General features: G+C 37.7%; 1 protein-coding gene across 7 annotated transcripts in view; it reads right to left on the reverse strand.

Annotated features, from left to right (window-relative positions):
* E2f7 (E2F transcription factor 7) overlaps window positions 1-25,764 on the reverse strand; it is a 39,664-nt gene that overhangs the window by 7,920 nt on the left and 5,980 nt on the right. For 4 of the 7 annotated variants that reach the window (XM_010639529.2, XM_010639526.2, XM_019209833.2 and 1 more), the window contains exons 3-10: window positions 23,965-24,240; window positions 19,208-19,376; window positions 14,946-15,236; window positions 13,599-13,757; window positions 12,040-12,174; window positions 3,139-3,324; window positions 2,577-2,649; window positions 226-709 (exon numbers count right to left, since the gene is read on the reverse strand). In XM_010639529.2, coding sequence (XP_010637831.1) covers window positions 226-709; window positions 2,577-2,649; window positions 3,139-3,324; window positions 12,040-12,174; window positions 13,599-13,757; window positions 14,946-15,236; window positions 19,208-19,376; window positions 23,965-24,240 — 1,773 coding nt within the window. The remainder of the gene's footprint in view (window positions 1-225; window positions 710-2,576; window positions 2,650-3,138; window positions 3,325-12,039; window positions 12,175-13,598; window positions 13,758-14,945; window positions 15,237-19,207; window positions 19,377-23,964; window positions 24,241-25,764) is intronic. The other 3 variants (XM_010639528.2, XM_010639527.2, XM_010639530.2) reach the window with 3 other exon arrangements.

Raw genomic sequence — 25,764 nt, forward strand, 5'->3', positions numbered from 1 at the left:
TTTTTTTTTTTTGTACCAGGGATCAAACTTGGAACCTTGTGCTTGCGAGGCAGGCAGCAACATCACTGAGCTAAATCCCCAGCCCACCAGACCGTTTTTTATTTTGAGACAGGGTCTTACTAAGTTTCTAGGTTGCCGAGGCTGGGTCTTATTAGTTATTTTATGTGTATCTGTGTCTTAAGGGGTTACGGGATGGCACCAGACAGTTCACCCACACCCTCTTACCTTGGGCAAGACCAGGGATAAGGGGCTGTCTTCAAGTTCCCGACTTTGTCGTTTAGTGGCAGGCTCGTGCTCCTCCCAGGACTTCTTGTCCTCACAGAGGCGTTTCTGACTGGAAGGTGTCAAGGACAGCTCTGCTGTGGCTGGGATCTCCGAGCTTCTGCCATCCCCTTCTGACCCCGACTCTGGGGATGGTCCCTCCCGCAGGCTTGCACACAGCATGAACAGTGAGGTGGAGGGCACGTACACCAGGGACTGGCCGGCAAGCAGAGGTGGCTTCATGCTCTCCACATCAGAGGACACGGGAGCAAGGGGGATGCCTACTTGTCCATTCAGACTGTTCTGCATGGAGAATGTTGGCAAGTCTTGAGCAACAGAAAATACTTGGTGGGCTAATGGATTAACACAGTATTCAGAGTCAACAGGGAAGCCGGTCTCTGAGCTGCCTGCTGTAGATACCACTCTCTTACTGACAGAGGTGCTTTCACTGTAATGAGAAGAAACATAATGAGCACCAACAAGTTAACACATTCTCCATTTCCGGACTCTGCCTTCCTTAGGAGAGACTGACCCAGTCAGGAGTGCAGCGATACTGTTTGGGCTATTTGGTGGCATGATCATGATCATGAAAAGATGGTAAGAGTCTGGACCAGACTTTGATTTAGAAAAAGTTTAGTGTAGGTTGTCTCAGATCAAGTGTAAAATAAGCAAGAGTAAAGAAATAAACTCATCTACTAAATAATTACTTTCTATCATCCTTGTTCCATGCTGCTCAGTGTTACTAGAGAATTCTTAGTATACAATTAGAAATAAATCCCATTAATATTTGTGATTATAAGCAATGTCTGGGCCTTTCTAAAAAAACCTCCACATATTTAAGAACATGTCCATGTTTTAATTTTAAGTACATTTTTGGGAAGAGGAAAATCCTTTAAGAAATGGTAGAGAAGACAAGAGATTCTTGTAGCCCTTCTGATGGAAGGCACCATGGTCCACTCTGCCTGCTTTCTCATATTTTGCTGCTGGGAACAGAATGGAGTACACTAGGCTATAGGGAGGGGTATACTGCTCTGTCCAGGTTCTTGCTAAGTAGCAATCTGCATTACTCAGCTCTGTGACACTAACAGACCCAGAATGAATGTATTAAGCACTATAAGATGCCCAGCCATCAGTCTTTAACCTCATCTCCACCAGTATAATACTACCATCACCAGGCCCCCAGATGTCCTCCCTCCTTTCTGTTTTTGGAGAAAGGGACTTGCTCTGTATTTTGGTTGGTCTTAAACTCACTTTATATCCAGGATAGCATCAAATTCTCAATCCTGCTGCCTCAACTTCCTTAGTGCTAGGGCTATAGGTGTGTACCACCACACCTGATGAGAAGCCGCTCCTGGAGTGAGTCTGCTGAGTCGCTGTCTTACACTAATTTCTCTTTCTCTCTGTCTCTGGCTGACAGGGTTCAGATCTGTACCTTAGTAGACCAGAACTACCACCAGCGAAGGCCCTGTTTGGTCAGTTCATCAGGAGCCCATTTCTAATTCCAGTCTCACCAGTTTAAAGCAGCCAAAGGAGCTTCCTCAGTGAACTTGTTCTGTAGTATCTGTTGAATCTAAATGCTTCTACTTGGCTTTCAATGCTTTTTGCTAATGTGGCCTATATCCACCTGTTATGAATGATATTTCCTTTACCATCCTAGTCAGACAAATCATGACAGCTAAACTCAGCAGCCTTTGTCCATCTACTCCTTGAGCCTGACTCGATCTGTTTCTTAACATATGTTCATTAAGAACCTTTTTCATTTCCTCTTTCATGTTTCTTCTGCTTTCTCAGATTATACACTGATTTATTTCAACATTAGATCCCAAATTCAAAGCAGACAGCCTGGATCTGAATCCCACCTCTGTCACTTTGTAGCAATCTGACCATGGGCAACTTCCTTAACCTCTTTTTATTTTCCTTTCTATAAAATGAGCACAATGGAGACAGCCCCAAAAGATTATGGTCAGATAGGTTAATAAACACTGAAATAGTACTTGGTACTCAGTACACAAAGTTAGCTGTGATGATGATAAAATGATCCACGGGGCTAAGAGTCTTCATTTCTTGGTGTCATGTTCATGTGACCTTGTTTTAAACATCAATGTATTTGTCTCTTTATTATTTCCCTATATATAAACTGTCATAGCTTAGAGAATACATTTTTCATACTTTTGCCTCACTGATTCTATACAGTTGGGTAAAAGGGAAAATTTATCAATTCTTAATTAAAAAAATAGATGATTTAAATTTTATCTTTGGGGGTGACATTTCAATTTAGTCAAGATTAATACTAGGAAACAGAATAGACTACTTACTGTGAATTATCTTCTATTTTCTGCCTGTAGACAGCAGCTAGACTTCCAATTTCTAAGGAATAACCACCCGATCCTGAAAACATAAATGAAGGTTAACAAAATATGGGAAGAGGCCTATAAATACCAATCAATGCAGTGGAATTCATTATTTATAACTTGGGGATAGTAAGACTACCTTAAATTTGTTCTTTTTTTTGATTTAGAGAGAAATTTTCCAAATGGCAAATTCAGGTCTCATCAAAACTGAATCAGAAACCAAACCAAGCCAAAACCATAATAAGTGTTGCTTTGTCAGTATGGTGAATTTCTGAGATATATTAAACAGGCCAACCATGGCAAACCAATTGATCAAGACTGACTGGATCAATTTCAGGTGGGGGTCCATGTTCACACACTGTGAAGTCAGCATCTCCTTTGCTGCCAATAATTGTTTTAGTGAAAAGTAGACCTCTGAAAAAATAGGCAGAATCTAGAATCAGATCACTTAAAAATGTCAATGTATGGGTAAGGCTACAATTACACAGCACATGATGGATTGCATGGAGTAAGCAAAGGCAGATACCTTGTTCCTTTCTGTATGGGCTGCTGGGTTCTGAGATCACTTTCCTTTCCATCCTCTCAGAAGTCTGAACTGTATTAAAGGAACCATAACGAGTCAGCCTCTGTCTTGCACAGACCTGAATCTTGCCATATGTTTCTCTTTTCAGTTCTGGTAAGACAGATGCAGAAACATCCACTAGTTCATCATCTAAATAAATGAGAGAATTGGTAGTGTTGTTATACAGCTGTAATTTGGGATAATTTTAGTCTTTTTCAACAGATGACTTTGAACCTATAATTGGAACAGTTATCCTATAAATAAAAAAGACAATCAAAGGAATTTTATGAGTCTTGTCTCAAACCCCATTTTTTGACATATTCCTTTTTTTTTAAGTTAGTGGATGACTATAAAGTGAGAATGAATCCATATATATCCTAAAATTATCTGAACTGCAATAAAAGTAGAGCAAGATGTTCTTCAACCCAAACTGGAACAGGCCTGACATTTTAATGCTTTGTCAGAGAGTATCAAAGGAAAACCTGACCACACTCCCTAACCTAACCATGCATATTTTGAGATTCACTTTCAAGATTAATTGAAATCTGCTTCTTACACTAAAACTCTGGGGCAATGAGTAGAAGAATCACTATTTGCTATTATTAGGCTTTATTATTTCTTTCTTAGGCAGCAGGAGGTTCAGTTACGAAGGGAGCACAAGAGAAAAAGGCCAGCAGCCTTCATGGTTGAAATGCCGCAGAACAGTGAGGATAGAAGGTTGGTGATTGGAGGACCATTTTGTGCTTAAAGTACCTATATACAGTCAAGGTGGAGCTACTCATCTAGAGCCAGGCAGACAATTCTGCCATCCAGACAGAATTGCTTGCTTGTTTGGGCTAATTTTTTTCCCAAGCTCAAAATAGTATTTTGACTACAATACTGATTTAACACACTGAAAAGTCCAACTAGACTTACACTTTATAAAATGCACACTTTGATGTTAATATAACTTTAAAAACACTTAACCTCCTAGAAGACAAAATAGGTAAAACTCTTGAAGTCATAGGAGTAGGCAATACTTTCTGAATAGAAATCCTGGTTGCACAGGAAATAGTACCAAGAATCAACAAATGGGGTCATATCAAGTTAAAAAGCTTCTGCACAGTCAAAGAAACAATCAAGAGTGAAAATACAATCTATAGATGGGAAATTGTTTTTGCCAATGATTCCTCAGAGAACTAACAGAATAAAGTTAGACCCCCCCACAATAAAAGATCCAATAAAAAAATGGGCAAGTGAAATGAGTAGAAACTTCACAAAAGTACAAATACCCAATAAATACATGATGTAATGATCAACATCACTGGCCATTACAGAAATGCAAATTCAAACTACACTGAGATTTCATCTTACACCAGAAAGAACGGCAATCATCGAGAAGTAAAAAAATTACCGCTTGTGAGGCTGCAGGGAAAAAAAAGAATCCTGCTTCACTGTCAGAGGGGCTTTAACTAGTACAAACATTACAGAAATCAGTATGGAGACTGCTTAAAGAACTAAAATCAGAATTTCCATATTGACCCAGCTATCTCCTTTCAAGGTATCTTCCCTAAAGAGCTTAAGACATCATACTACATGCATACATCCATACCGATGTTTATAGCAGTAGAGTTCATAATAGCAAAATCCTAGAAGAAGCCAGGATATCCATCAACAGATGACTGGATAAGGAAAATGTGGTATCTATGCACAATGGGATACCACTTGGCAATAAAGGACAGATTTGAGACATTTATAGGAAAATGGATTCACCTGGAAAATACAATGTTGAGTGAAATAGATCAGACACATAAACTCAAATACTGTATAGTATCTCATCGGAGTAAGGCAAAGTACAAACAGAATAGGGATGACAGGAGACAAGGGGATATATCTCTTGCAAATGGGAAGGGGTCCAAGAGAACGTGGGTATGAGTAGAGGAGGGAGGGAAGGGGAACGAGCAGAATAAAGATGTGCCAGGTACAGGAACCATGTACAGGAATAACTTCTATGAATGTAAACACTGCATCTCATAAACACAAGACAAGACCAGTGATACAAACAAGAATGAAAATAGGGAAAGGGGATTCAGAGGAGGGAGGGAAGAGGATTTTAAAAAGAATCAAGTTGTATTATGTACATGTATCCACTCCTCCACATGACTGTAAATTGTATGTACTAAAAACATACACAGAAAAAAAACTGATAGACTTGCAAGCCAAACCTGCAATTATAATCAGAATTTTAGTATCCATCTATCGATAACGGATAGACAACTAAAGGAATCAAATTCATGACTTCACTTAAGAAACTAAGATAAGAACACACTAAACTCAAAGCCGAAGACAGTAATGGAGTAGTCCATAAGCATTAAAGAAAATGTAATCTGAAACTAAAAATTTTCTCACATAGAATATTACAGGCACAGATGGCTTCATTAATGAACTTTTACAAACATTTAAGGAAAAAATATAACACTAATTCTACAGATACTATTATTTTGGGGAAACTATTTCTGAAAATGTTCTGAGAGACCCTTATTACCGTTATACCAAACAGACTAATGCGGTACTTTGAACAGTCCAAAAATACTGCTGTATCTATATGGTCAGCTTATTTTCAATGAAAGTACAAAAAAATTTGGTAGAGAAAGGACAATCGTTTTATACAAATATTGCTCATACAAGTAGGCATTTATGTGCCAAACCACTACCCCAAAACCCTTTAGTCCATACATTACATCATTTTTGATTTTATGTTAAGGAAAGATTTCTTAGACACAAACTAAAAACATGATTCACAAGAGAAAAAATTAAATAACTGGACTTAACATTAAGATTTTCAAGACATGATTAATTCACTAATTTCATTAAAAGAATGAAAAAAATAAAGCCACAGATTAGAAGATATTTGGAAATCACCTACCCAATAAAAGACTTGTATGCAGAATACATATATAACTCTCTCAACTCAACAGTAAAAAACAATAGTAACCAAAAGGACAAAAAAATCTCTGTGAACTCTACCAAGAAAAACGTAAAATTATCCAGTCCTGCACTTTGCTTTGTCGGGAGACTTTGCTACTGATTTATAATAGTTACTGATTATATTAGCCTACTCAAATTTGCAATATCCTCATGGTTCATTTTTTAGTAGGTTATCTTTGTCTAGAAATCTATGCATTTCTTCTAGGTTTTCCAATGTGTTGGCATATAGATGTCCATAATGGTCCCTAGTGATCCTGTGTTTCTGTGATATCTGTTGTAATGTCTCCATTTTCATCTCTGACTTTATTTGCTTATATCTTCTTTTTGTTTTGGTTAGTCTAGTGAAAGGTTTGTCAGTTTATCTTAAAGAAATATAAAACTTGTTATTTCTATTTTATTTTAGTCTTTCATGTCTAATCTTTGTTCTATTAATTTTGGGTTTAGTTTGCTCTTTTGTAGTAGTTTTTTCAATTGCACTGTTAGGGCATTTAAAATTAATTTCTGATTTAGGCACTTGATTGCTATAAACAATCTTTTTAGTACTGCTTTTGCTCAATCTCATAGCCTAGGTTTTGGTATGTTGTCTTTTATTATTTGTTTCAAGAAATTTTTAAATATCCACTTTTATTTCTTCACTGATTCAGTGCTCATTTGAGAGAATATTTTTTAATTTCTATGTTTTTGTAATATTTTAAAAGTCTCTTGTTGATTTCTACTTTTACTCTTATAGAAGATACAGGCTATGATTTCCATTTTTAAAAAATTGAAGGCTTGTTTTGTGGTCTGACATGAATTCCTTGGAGTCTCTTGGAGAATGTTTTCTGTACTTGTTGCATGAAATATTTTGTAAATATTTGATAGGTTGATTTGATGTCTATGTCGTGTAGTTTTACTCCAGTGTTTGATTTTATGTGGATATGTCCACCTGTGAAAGAGAAGTACTGAAATCTCACTATTCCTTTATTACAGTTCATCTAATTTTAGATCTAATAATGTTGGCTTTATACAATTGGGTGCTTGTGTTGGGATTGAGGGCATGTATATTTACATCTCTAAAATTTCTTCATCTCTTTATTATAGGGACCTTCATTTCTTTAAAGTTTTTTTTACTTAGTCTATTTTATTTGATAAACACAGCTACTCCTGCTTGCTTTGATTTCCATTTGCATGGTATATCTTTTTCAATCATTCATTTATAGCCTATGGTGAAGTAATTTTCTTGAGTAGCACATCATTGGGTCTTTTTTTTTGGGGGGGGTATGGGGTCAAACTCAGGTCCTTGTGTTTGTGAGGCAGGTGCTGGGACCAGAGCTAAATCCCCGGCCCAGGAGATCCCCATTCAGAGGTCCGTATCTTCTAACTGGGGGCCATAATGTGTTTACATTCATTTTGTTTTAATTTTTCTTGTCTTGTATAACCTCTGTTTCCTTCTTCCTCTTCTGGTTAGCTTTGTGGTTTGGTAGTTTTTTTCATACTGATACGGTTTGATTTTCTTCTATTTCTACTGTTAATGAGTTTTGTACTTTCATGGTGGTAGTCAGACTTTCACTTGGGGTGTAAGTTTCTTAAAATCATTCTCTTGAATTCTTTGTAAGGCAATTCATCAGTTTCTTTTTCTTTTTTTGAAGTGTTGCTAAGGAGTTATGTTCCTCTGGAAGGCTATTACCTGTTTTTTTCATGCTTCTCCTGTCCTTATTTTGATGTCTGTGCATCTGGCAGAGCAGCTGACTCTACTAATTTTATAGGCTGTCATAGTAAAAGACTTTCTCTTGGCAACATATCCTAGGGCAGTGATGGTGACCTTTTAGAGATCAAGCACCCAAACTACAACCCAAAACCCACTTATCACAAAGAGCTAATACTGCAATTGAATCTAAATACTGAGGTTTCAGTTTAGAAAAAAACCATTAATATATTTTGTCTTAAAAGAAAAACATTACATGTGCCATAATCACCACCGTCCTATGGATTTGGGTAATAGGCTGTGTTAGCTTTAGTCTGTTAGCACCAGGTAGGTGCTTTAATGTAGTCTTTGTCCAGCTTCTTTTGCTGTCATCAGTATCAGCAGTGTCTACAGAGGACCTAGTGACCTGCCTCCTACCATCTCAGTGGATCATCTGGCTGTCATATGGATTCCATAAGAGAATGGACAGGGCCATGTAGGGAAGGATGCTTGGCTTCTTTCTGGAGTCACAGATGAGTGGGCAAGGCCATTCAACTCTTCCCCAGGGACTCTACAGGCCAAAGTACTTAAAAAGGCTTCTTGGCTGCTTCTTAGAGTGGTTAGGTGGGGCTGCACATCGAAGTCCAAGGATATCTTCAGAAATAAGCCACTCCAGCTGGGTGCTACTTGCTGGGGCTGCTGGTGGGTGGGTAGGGATGGTTGGCCGATTCCAGGGCAACAGGGGTATTGTGGGACCAGCTGTTTCCTAGAGACCTCTGCAGGGCTGAATCACTCAGGGTACCTTGCCCAGGTACCTGGGGTGACTGGGCAGTAGATGCTGTGTACTTGGTTCCCTTCTTCCTAAGGCGATTGTGCATCTCTGCTCTGCAACATCTCAACTCCACTGTTCTGCCTCAAATATTCTAGTGAAACATATTTCTTCTTTGTTTTGGTTCTTTGTTGTTGAAGGATTGACACCAGACATGTTTAGTCAGTCATGTTGGTGATGTCACCCTTGCGAGCCATTTTAGGTAGAAAAATCACTCATGAAATGCACAGAATTGAAAACATGACATTAAAAAGACTGCAAAGCTAAAGCAGGACTTATTCCACCACATCCAGGAATGTGTGTATCAGGCGACTTAATTTTTTCTTTTTTGTATTTTTGCAAATGACTGTGAAAACAGCATGAATACTGATTTTGGAGTTACACATGAATTTTAGTACGCAAGTAAATTCACAAGTAAGTAATCTGTAAATAATGGGGATCAACCTTGGTGAAAACACAAACCTAGAACTGGAGAAAGAGGATCAGAGATTGTCTACAGATGGGAGTGAGGGCCAGCATGGAGGAAATACATAGGGGCAGGGGAAGACTTTTGTGTGTGATAGATATGTTTATTATTTTAATTGTTGTGATTACTTCACTGGTGCATAACTATAAGTCTTACATAAGCAAAAATATCAAATTGTAATTTTAACTTTGTGCTTATTATATGCCAATGATACCTCAATAAGGCTATTAAAATAACTATGTATGATAGTTGGCCAAACTGAAGAAAGAAAGACCTTTATGAAGTTTAACTGCTACTCAAAAGGTAAAGAGAATGAATCAAGGATTTAAAGGTGCCCAGGTTTTCCAAACTCATTTGCTGGGTTGATGATGTTATTTATCATCATTAGAGGGAATATAGAAAGAGGACCAGCTTTCTGAGAGTGGAGAAAATAAGTTCAATCTGTGATTCCAAACCCAGATCCAATTAAGAGTTCCAGTTGTTTTCCCACTGGTTGTGCAAATATGTGAATTTTTTGACTTCTCAACACCATATTACCTTCCCAGAGATCTTATTTTTTCAATGGCTTTACCATCTTTCCTCTTAACACATTCACAATGGGCTGTAATTTGAATTTCTTGTTGCTGGGCAGCTCAAACTGTCTGACACATGACTGTATGATTTGTACCACCAGTGGTACAGGCTGGCCAAAGGGATAGTCATGGATGTACCATCAATGATTTAAGCTGGCAGGGATATGTTAATTTCTATGTTCAGTCTCCTTGTCACTCCTATTAATTTCTTGACTCTAGGCCTTCCAAAAATCTGGTCCCCACCAGTGAGATATTATTTTATTATTCTTTATTCTCTGCTCTCTATTTAAATCAAGGTGGCTGATCTCTCCAGTGTAGACCAGATTTGTTCTGTCTGACTGAAAAGTATAGCAAATGTTTTGCAGTAAAAGGCATGGTATCAATCCCCTCAAAATATTCCCCCTTGCTCTGAACACTTATCCCATTCTTCTTGCTACTTTTTGAAGCAGGCCTGGAAGTCCTTTTTCATCAGTGTCTTCAGTTGCACTGTTGTGACTTCCTTGATATCCTGAATTGATTTAAAATGTTTACCTTCCATGGTCATTTTTAACTGTACAGGAGGAAGAGCCAGAAGTCCCATGGTGCTAGATCCAGAGAACAAGGTGGAAAAGAACATAGTGTAATGTTTTTATGAACCTCCCTTTCCACTGGATGGCACTTGGCATCAGCATCTGCCATGTCTTATCATACCTCATAGACACAACAGAGGACTTCCAGAACTGCTTCACCCAGTGGCAAGAAGTGTTTTTAAAAGGAGAGGGGGTACTCTGAGGGAGATTTATGGCAATGGGTCTTCTACTGTGTCATTTCTAAAAAATTTAAATATTCACTTTATTTTTCAATCACACCTATGCGATTCCTTCAAAACTTAACAGTCTGTCTAGTATGCTCTTTGAATTCCTTTACAGCCAATGCTACCCTGTCTAGCACTGAACTGATCTCTGACCTTCAAATATATGCTAATTGGTTACTGTCAATACCAACCTCATTTGCTAACTAAAGTGAGTAAGGCATTGTTCTATGCATTACGGGATAAACATGAATACTGATGTCTGACCTCAAACGTGTAGGCCAAGGGCAGTCATGCATTATCAGCTTTGTTAAGCAAAACAACACAATTCCTAACTGCAATTGCTCAGCTGAGATATTTGCTCTGGATGATCAGGGAAACACCATGAAGTTGATAGCTGAGTAAAATACAGTTATAAGGATATTTCGGTCAAGGACAGACCACATTACAGCCCTGGTCCATAAGACTGTATTGCCTAGTAACTTTGTAGTAGGCCAGTTTGTGTTAAGTGCATTTGCGCTGTTTGCACTATGATGAAATCACCAAAGGACACGTCTCATAGAACATATGCTTGTTGTTAAGTGATGCATGGCTGTACTTCTAGTGTTAAAAAAGTCTTCACAGGCAGAAAGGAGAAACCAAAGACAGAGAAGCAGAATATGTCAAAGATGTATATTTCATGAAGGCAGGGACAGCATCCCACCTATCTTTAAAATTTTCATGGTATGCGGTACAGTAATTGGCACATAGCCCACATTCAGTAAGAAAACCCTGGGCTGAATTAGTAATACTTGATTTTAAGTGGTTCCATCTAGATCCTAAGTGAATAATGTGTCACAAGTGAGGCAGAGAGCTGTATCTTTTATAAGCCTGAGTTAAGTGGCATGAATTTATACCACCAATGCCAAAATTGAAAGGGTAATTTAAAAATAATGTTAATGGCTTTTCCCAGGCAGTACAGCTATGTGTAAAGCACCTGGTGCAGTAGGATCTAGTTTCTGATTGCTCAGATATTACCTGTGAATTAAGTAGAAAATAATACCCTCTTTCATTCTAGTTTAGGAAAATTATGACATTTGTAACCTTTTAAGTAAATTACAAAAGAAGTGTTCATTATATCATCCTATATTTAGAACCAGCCTTACCACACATTAGTTTTGTGATAACTGATGTAATTTTTACATTATTTGTGATTTTACTGAAAAAACAATGTATCATTCTGCTAATGCAGAGGCAACCAGAGCTCAAAGGAAGTGTCATTTTAAATTCTTATTCTAAACTTCCAGGAAAGAACTCTAGAACAAAATAAAAAATTATCGAGAGCTGTAATTTAGTAGTTATGGAAACTCCCACATTATAAGCTCGCAGTATGTCCCTTTCTACTGTATATCTGCCAACCGGCATTTGCTATTTTTTAGGGTAATGACTACTGCTTCAAGAGTAAGGTCGCTAGTCCAATCAGATATGTGATATGGATTATGGAAAAGATCAATCTCACTCTGTAGTACAGGTCAAAGTTAGAAAAGAAATTAGGAGTTATACATAAAATAGATCCCTGGAAAAACCACACCTCCTTACCACTGGAGCTGAAGTCCACAGGACCGATCCACTTGAAGGCTGGTTTTCGGCCTCGCTCTTCTGTTACATGCACTTTCTTTATCAAAGCCAAGCTGGTCAGAACATTGGCTATGTCATAGAGGCGTCGTACCTTTGCTTGAAGATACAAAACACAATTATGGTCATGCCACCTGTGATGGATACGTTTTAGTTTATGTGACAGGTAATGTTTCTATGCCAACCATGTAAACCTCAAGAGGAAAGCAGCTGGGTGGAATGAGACCAATGGCTCTGTCAAGAAATCACCTAAGATTTCCATTTTTGATGTAACTGAAGACACATATTAAGGGAAGGTCACTGTGCCCTTCCCTTTCACAACTTCACACCTCTTTCAAGAGGCATCTGGTAATAAGCAGGGAGCACCAGAATTGCAAAAACACCAAGGGGGGAAATGACTAAAGGCTTAGTATAATGTAATTCTGCCATGTGGCATGTCAAAAGCTTGCCCTGAGTTTTTCCCAGCAGGAGGTCATACAGCCTGCTCAAAGGCAGCTGGCCTGTGAAGATGACAGGGATTTTCCAGGGCTTCCTGCAAGGCTATAAATCTGGGCACATGTGATGCCCAGGACTCAAGGTCATGAGGTACAACTGTGTTAAAGACAGCTGCTCTTCACCTGAAAGCATGGCACTCTGGGTACCCAGCAGGAGGGCTGGAACGGGCTTGTCTGGAGTCTTAAGAAATATTGCGAGAGACACTTAAGAAATGCATATACTAGAGGAAAGATTCAGAAGGGCTGGTAACACATCAAACAGGCAGGACAATGACCATAAAGCATTTTCTATGTAAGAAAATGACTGACAGGTGGGTAAACCACTTGATTCCCAGGTTCAGATCAACCAAAGGACTTTGAATTATTGTCCAGAAACATCAAACGTTCACCTCTATCCTGCCAGTGCTGAATTCTATCTAGCTATTCCATCCATAAGGTGGTATCATTCCAGCTGGAAACAAACAAAAAAAGCGAGAGAATGAGCTTATGGCTTCTCACCAGGGGCCCAGGGTACTGGCTCAGGATTTTGGAGCCATCAAAATGGAGGATGCACTGGGTTTGACACTCAGAAACTCTGTCCTTGTCCATTAGCCATGTCCCACCACCCCTGCCCTGGCAGTTTATTCCTCTGACGCTTACCTGTAGAAAACTTTCATCTCCACCCTTCAGAAGAGTAGGCAGGGGGTGGGGAGAAAAGGGGAAAGAAAACTCAGACATTCTGTCTCCAATGCAATGTTACTAAAGAGAAATGCGAAGTAATTCACACCTTTCCTGGCTGTCATTCTCTGGATGGCATTCTGCTTGTCACCGGCTCCCTAACTGTTGAGGAAAAGCTTCCTGACAGGAACTTAAAATTCTATTATGTGATTAGCTGACCTTTCACAGCACTAAGAATCTTTATGAATAACAGATAGAGTATACTTCTCAAAAAGAATACACATATACTTTTAATCTCAGAGGCAGAACATATCAATCTATGAAATCCCACCCTCTTGGTGCTGATAAACCAATCTAGGCAAAGATTCTTACTTTTAAATTTACTATGGTCTGGGGTATCCTGGCTTTCTTCTATCAGTATTTTAGCAGCCACATCCAGAGTAACAATCTTGGTTTTGGAGACGAGGAATAGCATGACAAACTTCTGGCTCATAATTCTCAGAGACTTATCTTTTCTGCTGTTCGCAGATGCTACAAAGGGAAGAAATGTAAGTATCAAAACATGGGATTTACAAGAAAGGCTGTGTTATGGTTTACCAGAACTATCTAGCTCCAACAGTATATGGAAGGATTACCCTTGTTATAGGCAGAAGCTTGTTGGACACACATCACAAAAATCAGCTTCTAAAGAAATCAGGATTTTCTTGTGGCTCACAAAATTACTCTGGAGTAGGCATAAACTCTTACATGCATATTGTAAGCTATTCTCAACACTTTTATACTTATATGTCATGTGATAGAATCCATGTGGTAGTTTTCCTGAAGCAACTTTGTGAAAAGATTAATTTAGACAGATAAAAGGAGAGGGCAGGGTTCAGAAACTGTTTTCAGAACATCAAACTTCCTTCTCAAAGATAAGAGAGCTCAAAATTTTCAGAATATAGTAGGTGCCCACCTCTTCCAACTCTTTTCAGAAAGTGAATAAACAAGCTTTCTATACAAAGAATTATTAGATGCGTGGTCCTGTGGATGGCAGGTAAACCATCCCGGACAGATGGCTGCCTTCCCTGGTTATTAGGATAAGCACGGCCACATGGAGTGGAACTAAAAGGCATAAGGCTGTGACTCTAATGAACACCAGCCCCACCTTCCTTCCATGTCTAATATTTGCAATTAAAACGTGAGTGGCACTTGTACTGTGTCATCTTAGCAACAGAAGGGGTGACAATAATGAAGATTAATGGCTAAAACAGAGGAAAATTATTAGGGGGAGGAAAGACAAATGCAGGTATAAATCAAAAACTTTCTGCAAAATGAAAGCAGGGGTTGTCTTTCTCATCACTTCCTGTTAATGGGGCTCTTTTCTAAGAAATCCACTCCAACATATGATAAAGAAAATTATTTGAGAAGATAACTTCTTCAAAGTAAAGTCTCATGAAAAGAAAACTGCTTGGGGTTGTCAATCTACAACAAGAACACTATTGGTGAACTACAGTCCGGGCATGCTAAACACCAAGTGAACTGCCACTAGATGGATCTGAAGTGAGGTTGGGTAGGCAGCCCAGATGGGGAGCCATCTGCCTCCCTTTCTTCAGTAGATGGAGTAAGAGGACATTTCCCTCCAGGGTTGTCAATCTGGCATTTCTCTTCTTAGCAGTGAATCTCTTCAGAAGAAACCATCACACTCTGCCATTACTCATGAGGTTAAAATGGACTCACAAGAGGAATAGTCAGGTTCAGAGAAATCCAGTAACTGCTGATCTTGGGAATCCGGATAGCCATTTTTTCTATGCTCTCCAAACTTATAATCCATCAGGTCTAGCTCCTTCTGTTGTAGATGGGCCATCTGTTCTTCATATTTTTGCTCTTCTCCTAGTCTCTGGAGGGTTCTAAGGGTTTTTGGCAGGCTGTGTCGTCCATGCCAGCCATACTGATTCTTGGCCACTCGGCTCACCAGATGCAGGGACTCCAGCACATTTACAATGTCATAGATGCGTCTCCTTTCCACACCTATTTGAAAAACAGAAGCCAATAGATATCATACAGGTGAACCTTTTGAGTATAAATTCCTTGAGGGCCTGGACCATGTCTGTGAACTGCTTTGTATGTTACCCACTTTAACGCCCAGCAACTATGGCTGCTCCATAAATTCAACCTGTAAGGAGGCAAACAATAGAAATTAGTTTTCTTTTTTCTTCTTGAGATCCAATGCTCCAATGCTTAGAGCTGGGTAGAGATGGAGACAGTTCTATCTGTATGACCTGATAGTGTAACATCTGCTCTTTTGACCCGTTAGCAAACCACACGAATATTTCTGCAAGTTAAAATGGGCAGTACTGTGCAATATACATAATACTGCTCCCTTGATGAGTGAGTGCATGGTTGATTGTGACTTGTATTCCTAATTATGTAACTATAAAATAAACTGTATTTAATACTGACACTTCATTGCTAAACAATACTATCCTTTCTTGGAGTCTGAATGATGTGAAAAAATAATTACACTTGTAACTCTTTCAATGGCCCAGTGTAGAAAAATTACAGTAAACAGTGTTTCCTATTTTGAAATGGAAACTCAAGATTCTTGGGCTTAGGCACTAATCTCAAGTTACTGGACAAGGCTATATAGCCAGAGTTGGAAGAAGATGAGTCTTCTTTTGCTCATCACTGCTACTGACCATTCTGTGTTCTCCTTCATCATATCCTGCCAAACGGTGAAACACAAAGACTAATCAGTTACCTTTCTACTTTCCCATCCTCCTCCATGTACCTGGGGCTTTGAGTCATTCACAGTATTACCAGAAATATTTACAGTGGTTAAGTGTTGAGATCTCTGGGGTCAGACTGCCTGCCTGATTTCCCTTACTAGTTGGGTGATCCTGGGAAGTTACTTAACCTTTGCATGTCTTAGTATTTATTTCATAAAAGATGAGGACTAAACGTATCTATAAATGTAAAGGGCTCCCAAGAGGCGTTCATCTTATTTGAGTATTTTAATAAAATTGGAGATACCTAAAATTGCAGCTAAAGCAAGAGTGTACAGTAGAAAGACTTTGAAAATCTCATGCCTGTGACTCATTCTGTTGTGCAACAGTCTCCAGGGCCTCTGCTCCCTTTTGCTCTCATTGAAGTATCCATAACAAAGCCTCCAGGCACCTTGCAGAAAACCAGCCCAGCTACGAAGATGCCCTCTTTCAGTTCACTTGCCAGGAGCTGTAATATAATCAGGGCAGGGTCAGTGAATACAGCTTTGGGCTAGTCTAAAGATTTAATGTGAGAAAGATACCAAATTGCAAGGCACACTTTAGGGTTGAGAGGAAGTCCTATCACATGCATGAGAGACATTTCACAGTCGTTCAGAACCTTTCAGCTTATGACCCTGAAAGGATTGTCACCCCCCAAAACTCAGCCTTTGTTGCCAGCTGGACGGTGCTGACAGGAGCAGACAGCAGCCTCTTGTCTAGAACTGCCTGGTTCTTTATTCCAGTCTGTTTTCACATATTAACAAATTCTGTTTAGCGTGTAACCTTCTATAAACCTTCCCATTAGAAATGTCATGTGAATGCAACTGAGACACCCCAGAGCCAGCCATATGCCCTGCTGTTTTGTTATGATGTATTTGATAATGAGCTGCTTAGTCTCCATGTAGTGGCTAAACATCCCAAGAAGGGCTAATAAAGGATTCTGACGATTTGGAGTAGCGTGATGTTTAATATGCTTTTAGAGGAACCCAATATGGCAGCTTCTTGCCTGCTTACCACTATTTCAATCCTGCTCGAATTAATTACTCTGGGGCTGGTATACTAGAGTTCCATTTCTCACAGGTGTCAACACCTGAAGGTTAATCTGAGAGTATTAAGCTCTCTTTTCTTTTATATTGAGATTGTTCCATTAATCCTAGTTGTGACATCAGCTACAGTCAAAGATTTCCAATTGTGGCTATGCTTAGTTTAGTTCCCTATGGAACCTATCAAGAACAACTCTCAGCACAGTAAAATAGTTTCATAGGCTATACTGTTTTCTGGTTACTAATGTCACTCCCTATTCTTAAGTTCTTGCCCCTAATTTCAGCAAAAAATCTAATAGTATCAGAATCTGGGAACCAATGCAATTTGAATGCTCTGCACATCTTTGGTTAAACTATGGTCTTATAACTTATGACCCAGGATGTAGCAGGGAGTTTAGACTCCAGGAAATGATCAATAATGAAACAGCGTCTAGGAAAGAACCCCATTTTCCAACCTCACATGAAGAGAGATACCATGCTTACTTGGCATGTCTGGGTGATAACGAGGCATTGGGAAGCTGCTGTAAAAATCTCAGTAGTTCTGCCCCAGGCTGTTATAACATGGAGCTCTGTAGAATGATCAGCAGCCAAGATGACAACAGAATCCATTCTTCTGTCCTCCCTGAGACCTGTCCCTCCAACATATAATCTTTCATGTTCTGCAGTGACATCAGTATTAGGACCTCCGGACAGACACTGGGTGTTTAGAGACAGGCTTCATGAGGACACTCAGTGACCAGTCATTTGATCCCATTTTCTGTAACACTAGTTCCCAGAATCCTGTGCCCTAACTAGCTCTTCACCATGCTTCTGCCCAGCTAGCAGTTTCCTTTTCTTGACCGATGGCCTTGATCCTAGAATATTATACTACACTTCTGGGTTCAGAAAAGGCTCTCCAAGCCCAGCACCCTATTTTCTCTTTCTTACTATGAAGGCTGATAGAACAGCTACAGGTATGGAGAAGAATCTAGTAAGTATTGAGTAGAAAATGTTCCATGTAATAAGAAGGACAACATGCTGGTACTGAATTAGACATATTATTCCCATTATTTCCAATTTCATAGTCTTGCAAAGTAGGTAGGTTCCTCGTTATGAACACAAAAAGGTAACTTAACTCTTAAAAGCTCTTATAACCTATATATTCTAGGGTTGAGCTTCAAATCCAGTCCTATCTGACCCAAAGACCAACTCAAGGTCTTCCCATCATAACTTCCTTATTATTGTGGTTCCCAACAACCAAAATCTGCTTATAGCTATCATCTTGAAAAATTCAGATTAATAGTCACACTGACATAATGAATAAATTCAGATGACATTTTCCTGGGCTATGGAAGAAACAAATAAAAACTGTAATTTATTTAGTTGATTACTTCAAAATCTTTATTTTCCTGTATGTAAAACCTTTTTATTTTTTAAGAGGATACTCTCAGACTTTTAAATAACTGTGATTTGGGCTGGGGGTTCAGCTCAGTGGTTCTGCCACCTGCCTTATAAATCACTGTGATTTCTGTTTAACTATTGCCAACACGTTCATCCGGAAATCAACTGCAATCCATGCCCACTAGGGGTCTCAACTTTGAAGCAGCAGTACACACATTACATTACATTACATATATACATAACATTATGCATGCTTACTTCAATGAACACACGTATTCTTCTTTGTTATGAGATTTAGCTGGTCGCAGTATGTGCAGATGTGCTTTTTCTAGCTTGACAGGCTTGCTATGAGTATTACAGTACATGGCTTCAACATAATGCTGTTGTACTCAAATCTTGTGGGGTAAAAGGAAATAACACCAGTTCTGAACTTTTAGGAGCATTATTAAAAAGCAAAACAAGCAGGATGTTTCTAAAGCTTTTTGCATATATCTGAAGATGAATTTAAAAATGATATTAATTTAGAAGTATCAAGAAATAATTGTCTTTTACAAAAATATTTTTTAAGGTCAGAAAAAGACAAGAGAACCCTGAATTTCTGTTTGGCCCTCCTGTCTAGGAAGCTTCCTAGAATTCTATGCAGAAAGAGATACTGATGATGAAGGAAACTCTGCCTACTTCTTTGTCCTCAACCCTGCGAAAGGCCCACTCTTTAGTTTATAAAAAAGGTCACCTGAAGTCTTTGGCCTGCCCAAGGAAACCAGTTTCCCACTGTGAGTGGAGACAAGCCTCCAGATAATCTGGTGATACATACCAAGACTGACAGCAACTTCATCTAGGGAGATGGTAGTTTTCTCAGTTGACAAGGGATAACTTGGATACCGAGCTAGAAACTTCTGGCAGAGCAGTCCTAAACTTTTCTGTTTTCTGCTTGGCCTTTGCTTTTCAAATTCGTCCACAGCACTGTCTCCGACAATATCAAGCTGCAGAGAGCAGACAGAAGAGAGGGAGGGAAATGTTATGATTAACATCCTAATGGAGAAACTGAAATGACTGGTACCGGCAAGTTTACAGGGTGTGGGGTGTGTGGCACATCCCTATCCAGACAATCCAAGGTCCTCGTTAAAATACATATCTAAATCTAATTTTCTTAATGTTTTACCTACTACTTTCCCAGAACTAGATTTATTCCTCCTTTGTAACAGAAAGTTAAATTTATGGTTCAAAGTTTTAAAAATGAACAATGCAGTCACGTGTAGTTTGCTACACCCTTGCCAGGAGTGTGCTTGTTGGACTAGTAGAAAAAGAATCACCATCATTTCAGAGATGTAGAATCTCAGGCTGAATTCCAGACCAGATGCATCAGAAGCTGCCTTTTCATAAAGTGGCGATTCTTACTGACATGAAGTTTGAGATGCACTGACCTGCACTGTGTTGCCTAACTGTTGTCTATTTTATAGTTCACCAAACACTGATACATACCAAGGGCTGCTATGCTGTAGCCTTTCTTACTCTTTCTTATTTTAAGTACATTAAACTAGCATCCTTTTCTTATCAACCCACACTTGAAAATGGCTCCATTAAAGCTCCAAGAAAATAAAAAGCTTTTTGACAAATAGATTCAAGGAGAAAAATATCGGATGATCTCCACAGATTCAAAAAAGCATTTGCTAATATAAATTCATTCTGAGTTTCACAAATGCTCTTAGAAAACTAGGAAAAGGGGCAAACTTCTTCAGTGAGAGTACTCTTGAAACCCAAAAGCAAATGTGTTAATGAGAGAACCTTGGAAGCATTTCTTAAAATTGGGAAAAGGATAAGGACATCCACTATCACTGCTCTACATCTGTAACACTCCAGAGATCCTAGTCAGTGCCTGAGGACAAGAAGAAGAAATGAGGTACAGGAGTTGGAAAGGAATAAGCAAAACTTCTATTCTTTAGAAGAGGACTGTAAAAAGAATCTCAGACAGGTTACTAAAAATAAGGATTTAGCAAAGTAGATGAATACAAGACGTCTTAAAAATCAGCTGCTTTCCTATACAACAGCAACAGAGAATGAACTAAAAAGGAACCATTTTTAATAGCAACAGGAATAATAAGGTTTTTAAGAATAAATCTAGCAAAATCTATTTGCATAAAATATAAAAACTTAGGTCTTACTTGGACAAACATACTATTGTTATGGAAAGTAGGATTCAGTACCATAATGAGGTTAACTCTTCAAATTTTCAGTTCCAACTAAAACCTAAGCAAAAAAAAAAAATATATATATATATGTGAAATAAGTATTCATATATTTATAGGATATAGAAACACAGAAATATAGAATATAGAAATATAGAATATAGAAATATTCATATATTTATGAAGATAGAATATATGAATATATGAAGATAGAATATATACAAATATATATGAATATAGAATATGAATACAGAATGTAGAATGTATGAATATAGAAATATTCATATATTTATAGAATATAGAAATATATATATATATATATTTTTTTTCATATATATATATATATGAAAGAAAAAAGATCCAGGAATGGTCATGTTACACACTTGAAGAAAAAAATAAGTTGAGGGTCTTGCTTTACCTAATATCAAGGTTTATAAAAATGAGGCATAGAAAACAGTCTAGAAACCAGCACACAAAGAAATGGAACTCTGACTTATGACAGAAACAGCACTGTCGTTTGGGGGAAGAGGACAAATGCCCAAATATATGGTGCAGGGACAAGTGACTATACATATAGAAACACAAAATTATATTTTGACCCAACATCATATTTAAAAAGGTAATTTGAAACAGATTGAGGTTCTAAGCATAGAAAGCAAACATTATATAAAGATATTTTTCAAACCCTGGGATGAGGAAAGATACCACCTTTAAAAGAAAAGATTTATATACTGGACTATGTTAAACTTAAGAACACTTTTTGTCCTTCAAGCAATGATAGAAGAGGAAAAGATAATCACCAAACTGAAAGAATATATATGTAACACATGTAGTTGATAATCACTTAATGTCAAGAACAAACAACTACAAATCAACATGAAAAAGAAAAATGAATTAATAAAAATCAGCAAAGAATATAAACAGGCATTGCACAAAAGAGGAAAAAACATGGTAGTCAATAATCACACAGAAAGAAACGCAACCTCATGAGTTATCAAGGAAAAGTAAATAAATACCACAGTGTGATAAAAACTGTACACCCATAACACCAGAAATTAATGAATTTGATAATTTCAAGAGTCAGAAAGGATACGAATTGATAAATGCTTACATACTACTCGTGGAAGCAAATTATATTTTAGAAAGTAATTTGGCATTATCTTGTGAACAATTGCATTTCAATGACCAAGCAATTCCACTAGTAGCTGTACACTCCAAAATAGCAGTTCTCAAACTTTTTGTTCATAGGGTTGATCTCTCTATCTTACTAAAAACTGGTGACCCTGTAGCCTTTTTTAAAATATGGTTTTTAATCTACTGGTATCAACCAGATAAGAAATTAAAAGACAGTAAACTACTTAGCGAGAAAAGGCTAGTGCTTTCTGTATTTTTTCAAATCTCTTTAATTTCTGCTGTCATAGAAAAGAACTGCCTGCTTTTGTATTCAATCTGTTGCATTATGAACATCTTGTAGTTACTAGAAGGCTTCAGTGTGCACTCAGGAGAGAATGAGAGTTCAAATGGCAAATGTCATAGCATAGTTTTATGAATATAGTTCTTTGGGAACACTGGGTTGTCAGATCACACTGTGGAACCAAGGCCCTCGGAAAAAGCTAGTAGTTACACTAGGAAACAGAAACAGGGTATCACAGAGCATAGTTCATATTAGTCTCAAACTGTAAACAATCCCAGTGGCTACAAATAAAAGAGCAGGTAAGTAAATCTCAGTGTACTCATGCAATAGAATGGTACATAGCAATGAAAACTACAGAAGTACTGCTAATACATGAATGAATCTTTAGGACTTTTGTTGACTGGAGAAAAGTAAAAGACAATATAATACGTATAATTTAATTTTTACAAAACCCAACAAAACAACCTAAGCGATATACTATATAGGAACTCACACTGTTATGACAGTGGTTAAGAAGTGGCAAGGGAGTGAGGCATACAAATTCAGGAAAGTGGTTATTCAATGTAAATTAGTAGTACTGTTTTAGGATGGGAGGCAGATTCATGGGGGTTACAGGTACTGCATATATAAATGATCAAATAGCCTATCAAAACGTAATAAAAAAGATATGAAAAGCCTATTTTAAGGCCACTTAAGTTTTAGGGACTTCTTAACCATTGTGAACATTTCTAGTGACTGATCAGTTTCAAAATCTCTTAACCAAGAATGAGTAGAAAACCACAAATTTGCTTTAGGGGCATATTAAACGACAATTACTAAAGTAAGAGATTGATATTGTTACTTCATTAAGGAGGTTATTAATACTGTAATTCCCGCCAGGCAATCTTCACATTGCTCTATTTTTTCAAGAAAATTAAACCCAAAATAAAAAAAAAAAAAGTATTTATATGCCTTTGGCAGCAAAAAGAATACAATTTTAATTAGTTCTTTCAAACTCCCAAAAAAGCATGCTCACCATTTTAGAGATGAGTAGAACAAGAGAGACCCTGAGTGATTTTCAGCAGTCTCTCAGCTAGTGGTATGAATATGGCTCTGAAAACAAGCCTCCTGCACTTTCTACATCAAATATAAAATAGAAAGAACAGCCCAGACCTAAAAAAGAAATTATGAAATTTTCCGGCTTTAATCATGTAAGAATTACTCTCCAAACTGTATGATTTGCATCTAGTTACATGGAAGAATCTGCTAGTTCTTCCAATGTAGTATCTATAGTAGATTTAATTTGGTTTGTTCTATTAAATTCAAAGTGTAATTTGGACATCTTTTTCTCTTTTTCCTTTCCAATTTCTTCATTTTGGCATATTTTATAGCTTAAAAATGCATGAAAAAGAGGAAATACAGTTAAGAACACTCAAATGTATAAGTCATTTTTCTTAGCAAGTCTGGGAAAAACATTTGATGGAACAGTGAAAATGATGATCTCTGAGTTTTTCTAAAAAAGTATATATGCACTGCTTATTTAACAGCTCTAGTTCATTATACAAGAATACAAGAGGTAATTTAAAGATGACTTGATTTTTAAAAAGCCCCAAGTTAGTACTGAACATATATGAGAATGGACTTTTCCAAGTTGAAATTATTTAGATTAATATTACCCTTGAAATCTGAGCAAAATTAAAACTCACAGAAGCATTTAAATATCTGAATTCCTTCATTAAAATCCTTAAAAATCAATACTTCAAAGAATATCACTTTTAAATATGGTTTGGTCCAATTATCACACAGAAGAGAAGAAAATATTCATTACGAAAAATAAGACATAGAATGGAATTCAGTTATACATAAAAAAGACTAAGTTTAATACTGCTTTTGGCTCAATAGGGATGGAAAAATGATAATTCTGTGAACTTTGTAATAATCAAGAAAAATTTTAACAATTCTCTAAAAGTCCTTGGAGTACCTCCTGTTTACCTGCAAAGAGTCTGTAAATACATCATCCTTGTTTTCAATGGGTCTGAACAGCCCCTTTTTCTTCTCCCGATCCCTTATGTCTGGGCTGGCAGCACTGATAAGCATCTTCAGGTTGGCTGTGGGTGTCCATGGTTCTGTCTGCTGTCTGTCCACAAGCTTAACTGGAGTAATGGGATTTCTTTCTGGAGTGAAGATTTTTTGCTTTGATAAATCAATTGGTTCATTTTTTATTGGAGTCTTTGGGGCCATCCTTGATCGATCAACAAATATATTTTCCTATTTTTTAAAAAAGAGACTTTTTAGCAAGAAAAAGCTGCTATTAGCTAAGAGTAGCTTGTTCCCACCATTCACTAAGACATGGAAATACAAATAGGACTATATATGTTCAGGGCTGAAAAGTGCCAGGATTGGGTTAGTGAAAAATGGACAGAAGATTTCATGGGAACTAAACAGAGAATCTGTGTTCCTTTTAAACATACTTTTTCAAGGCATCTCTGTAAGAGATGCCATGAATGCCATCAGTCATTGGTTAATGCTCACAATAGGTGGGGGTGATGAAGGCCAATGTATTTTGAATCCATATTGTTTCTAAGGGCTACATATATATTTTTAAACACTACTTAGAAATTTGCACTAGCTAGTGAAGAGCAATTATGTTTTTGTAGTTCAAAGTGCACCAGTGGTAGTACAGCAATTAGTATAGTATAACCAGTTACAGAAAGAGCATCCAACAAAATACCAAAGCTAAAGTGCTGTGTAAAGCAAAACTAGAGTGCTGTGTAGTAATGTTAATCTTCTAGAACAGTATTTCTCAAACCATCCACGGAGGACCAGCTTTTTAAATTTCCAAACTCCCACATACTGAGCTGATCTTACCTGTTATGACTAATATGCAATTCCCATCATATGTGATTTGCCATTTTGCTTTGTCACTCAAACCCACAGCCCAGTCGACCAGAAGACTACTGAACATAAGCTTAGATGGACCAAGGTGATTATCAAACTACCAATATGGTTTTTAAGTGCTCAACTCCCAAGTTCAATTTTTTAGTAACCTGGTAATAGTCTGTAGATAATTACAAGATTAAAGATGGGCCCATTAATACTCAGAACCCACATTTAGAATCACTAATTAAGTTTTTCTTCCTCCTAAAATGTTTCTTTCAAAATCAGAAAGATTCCACTCTTCCTGTAGACTTCACTTCCTGTCAACAGCGATTTACATAATCTTGAAGGTGGATGAGTTAAGTATCTGTCACTCCTTTTCCTCTACACGTATCACATTACAGTACGGCATGCTCGATTCTGGCTGATCAGTAACTGAGCCATAGAGAGTATGTCCTAGCATAATAGGCAGGAAGGGTTTGGATAAAGATGATTTTTCAAGTCTTCCCAGCAGTAGGAATTCAGCCTAGTGAGCTGCACCTACTCAACTCTCAACAAGTCCCCATCAGTGTGTCCGTCTGATGAAAAGTTCTACAAGTGAACTCTCAAGGGAAATTACCAGTGCCATGTCCATTTCATGTGCTTTATATGTATTAATTCCTCATCTAATCCTGAGATATAGGCACTGTTGTTTTTCCAGTTTACAGATGAAGAAACTGAGGCAGAGAAAGGTTAAATAACTTGTGTTAGGTCGTATAACCTCATTTGGTATAAAAATCATTGGTATGTAAGAAACAGCTGAAGGCAGATGTTTCTGAAATGCTGTTCTAGAAATGAGCCAGGGTGAAACTGGGAGGAAGTTATCTTTTTTACAATTCCAATAATCCAGCAGGCTACTGACCCCTACTAGCATCT

The sequence above is a fragment of the Fukomys damarensis genome, unplaced genomic scaffold, assembly GCF_012274545.1.
Source record: "Fukomys damarensis isolate Sample0158 unplaced genomic scaffold, DMR_v1.0_HiC HiC_scaffold_15, whole genome shotgun sequence".
NCBI lineage: Eukaryota > Metazoa > Chordata > Mammalia > Rodentia > Bathyergidae > Fukomys > Fukomys damarensis.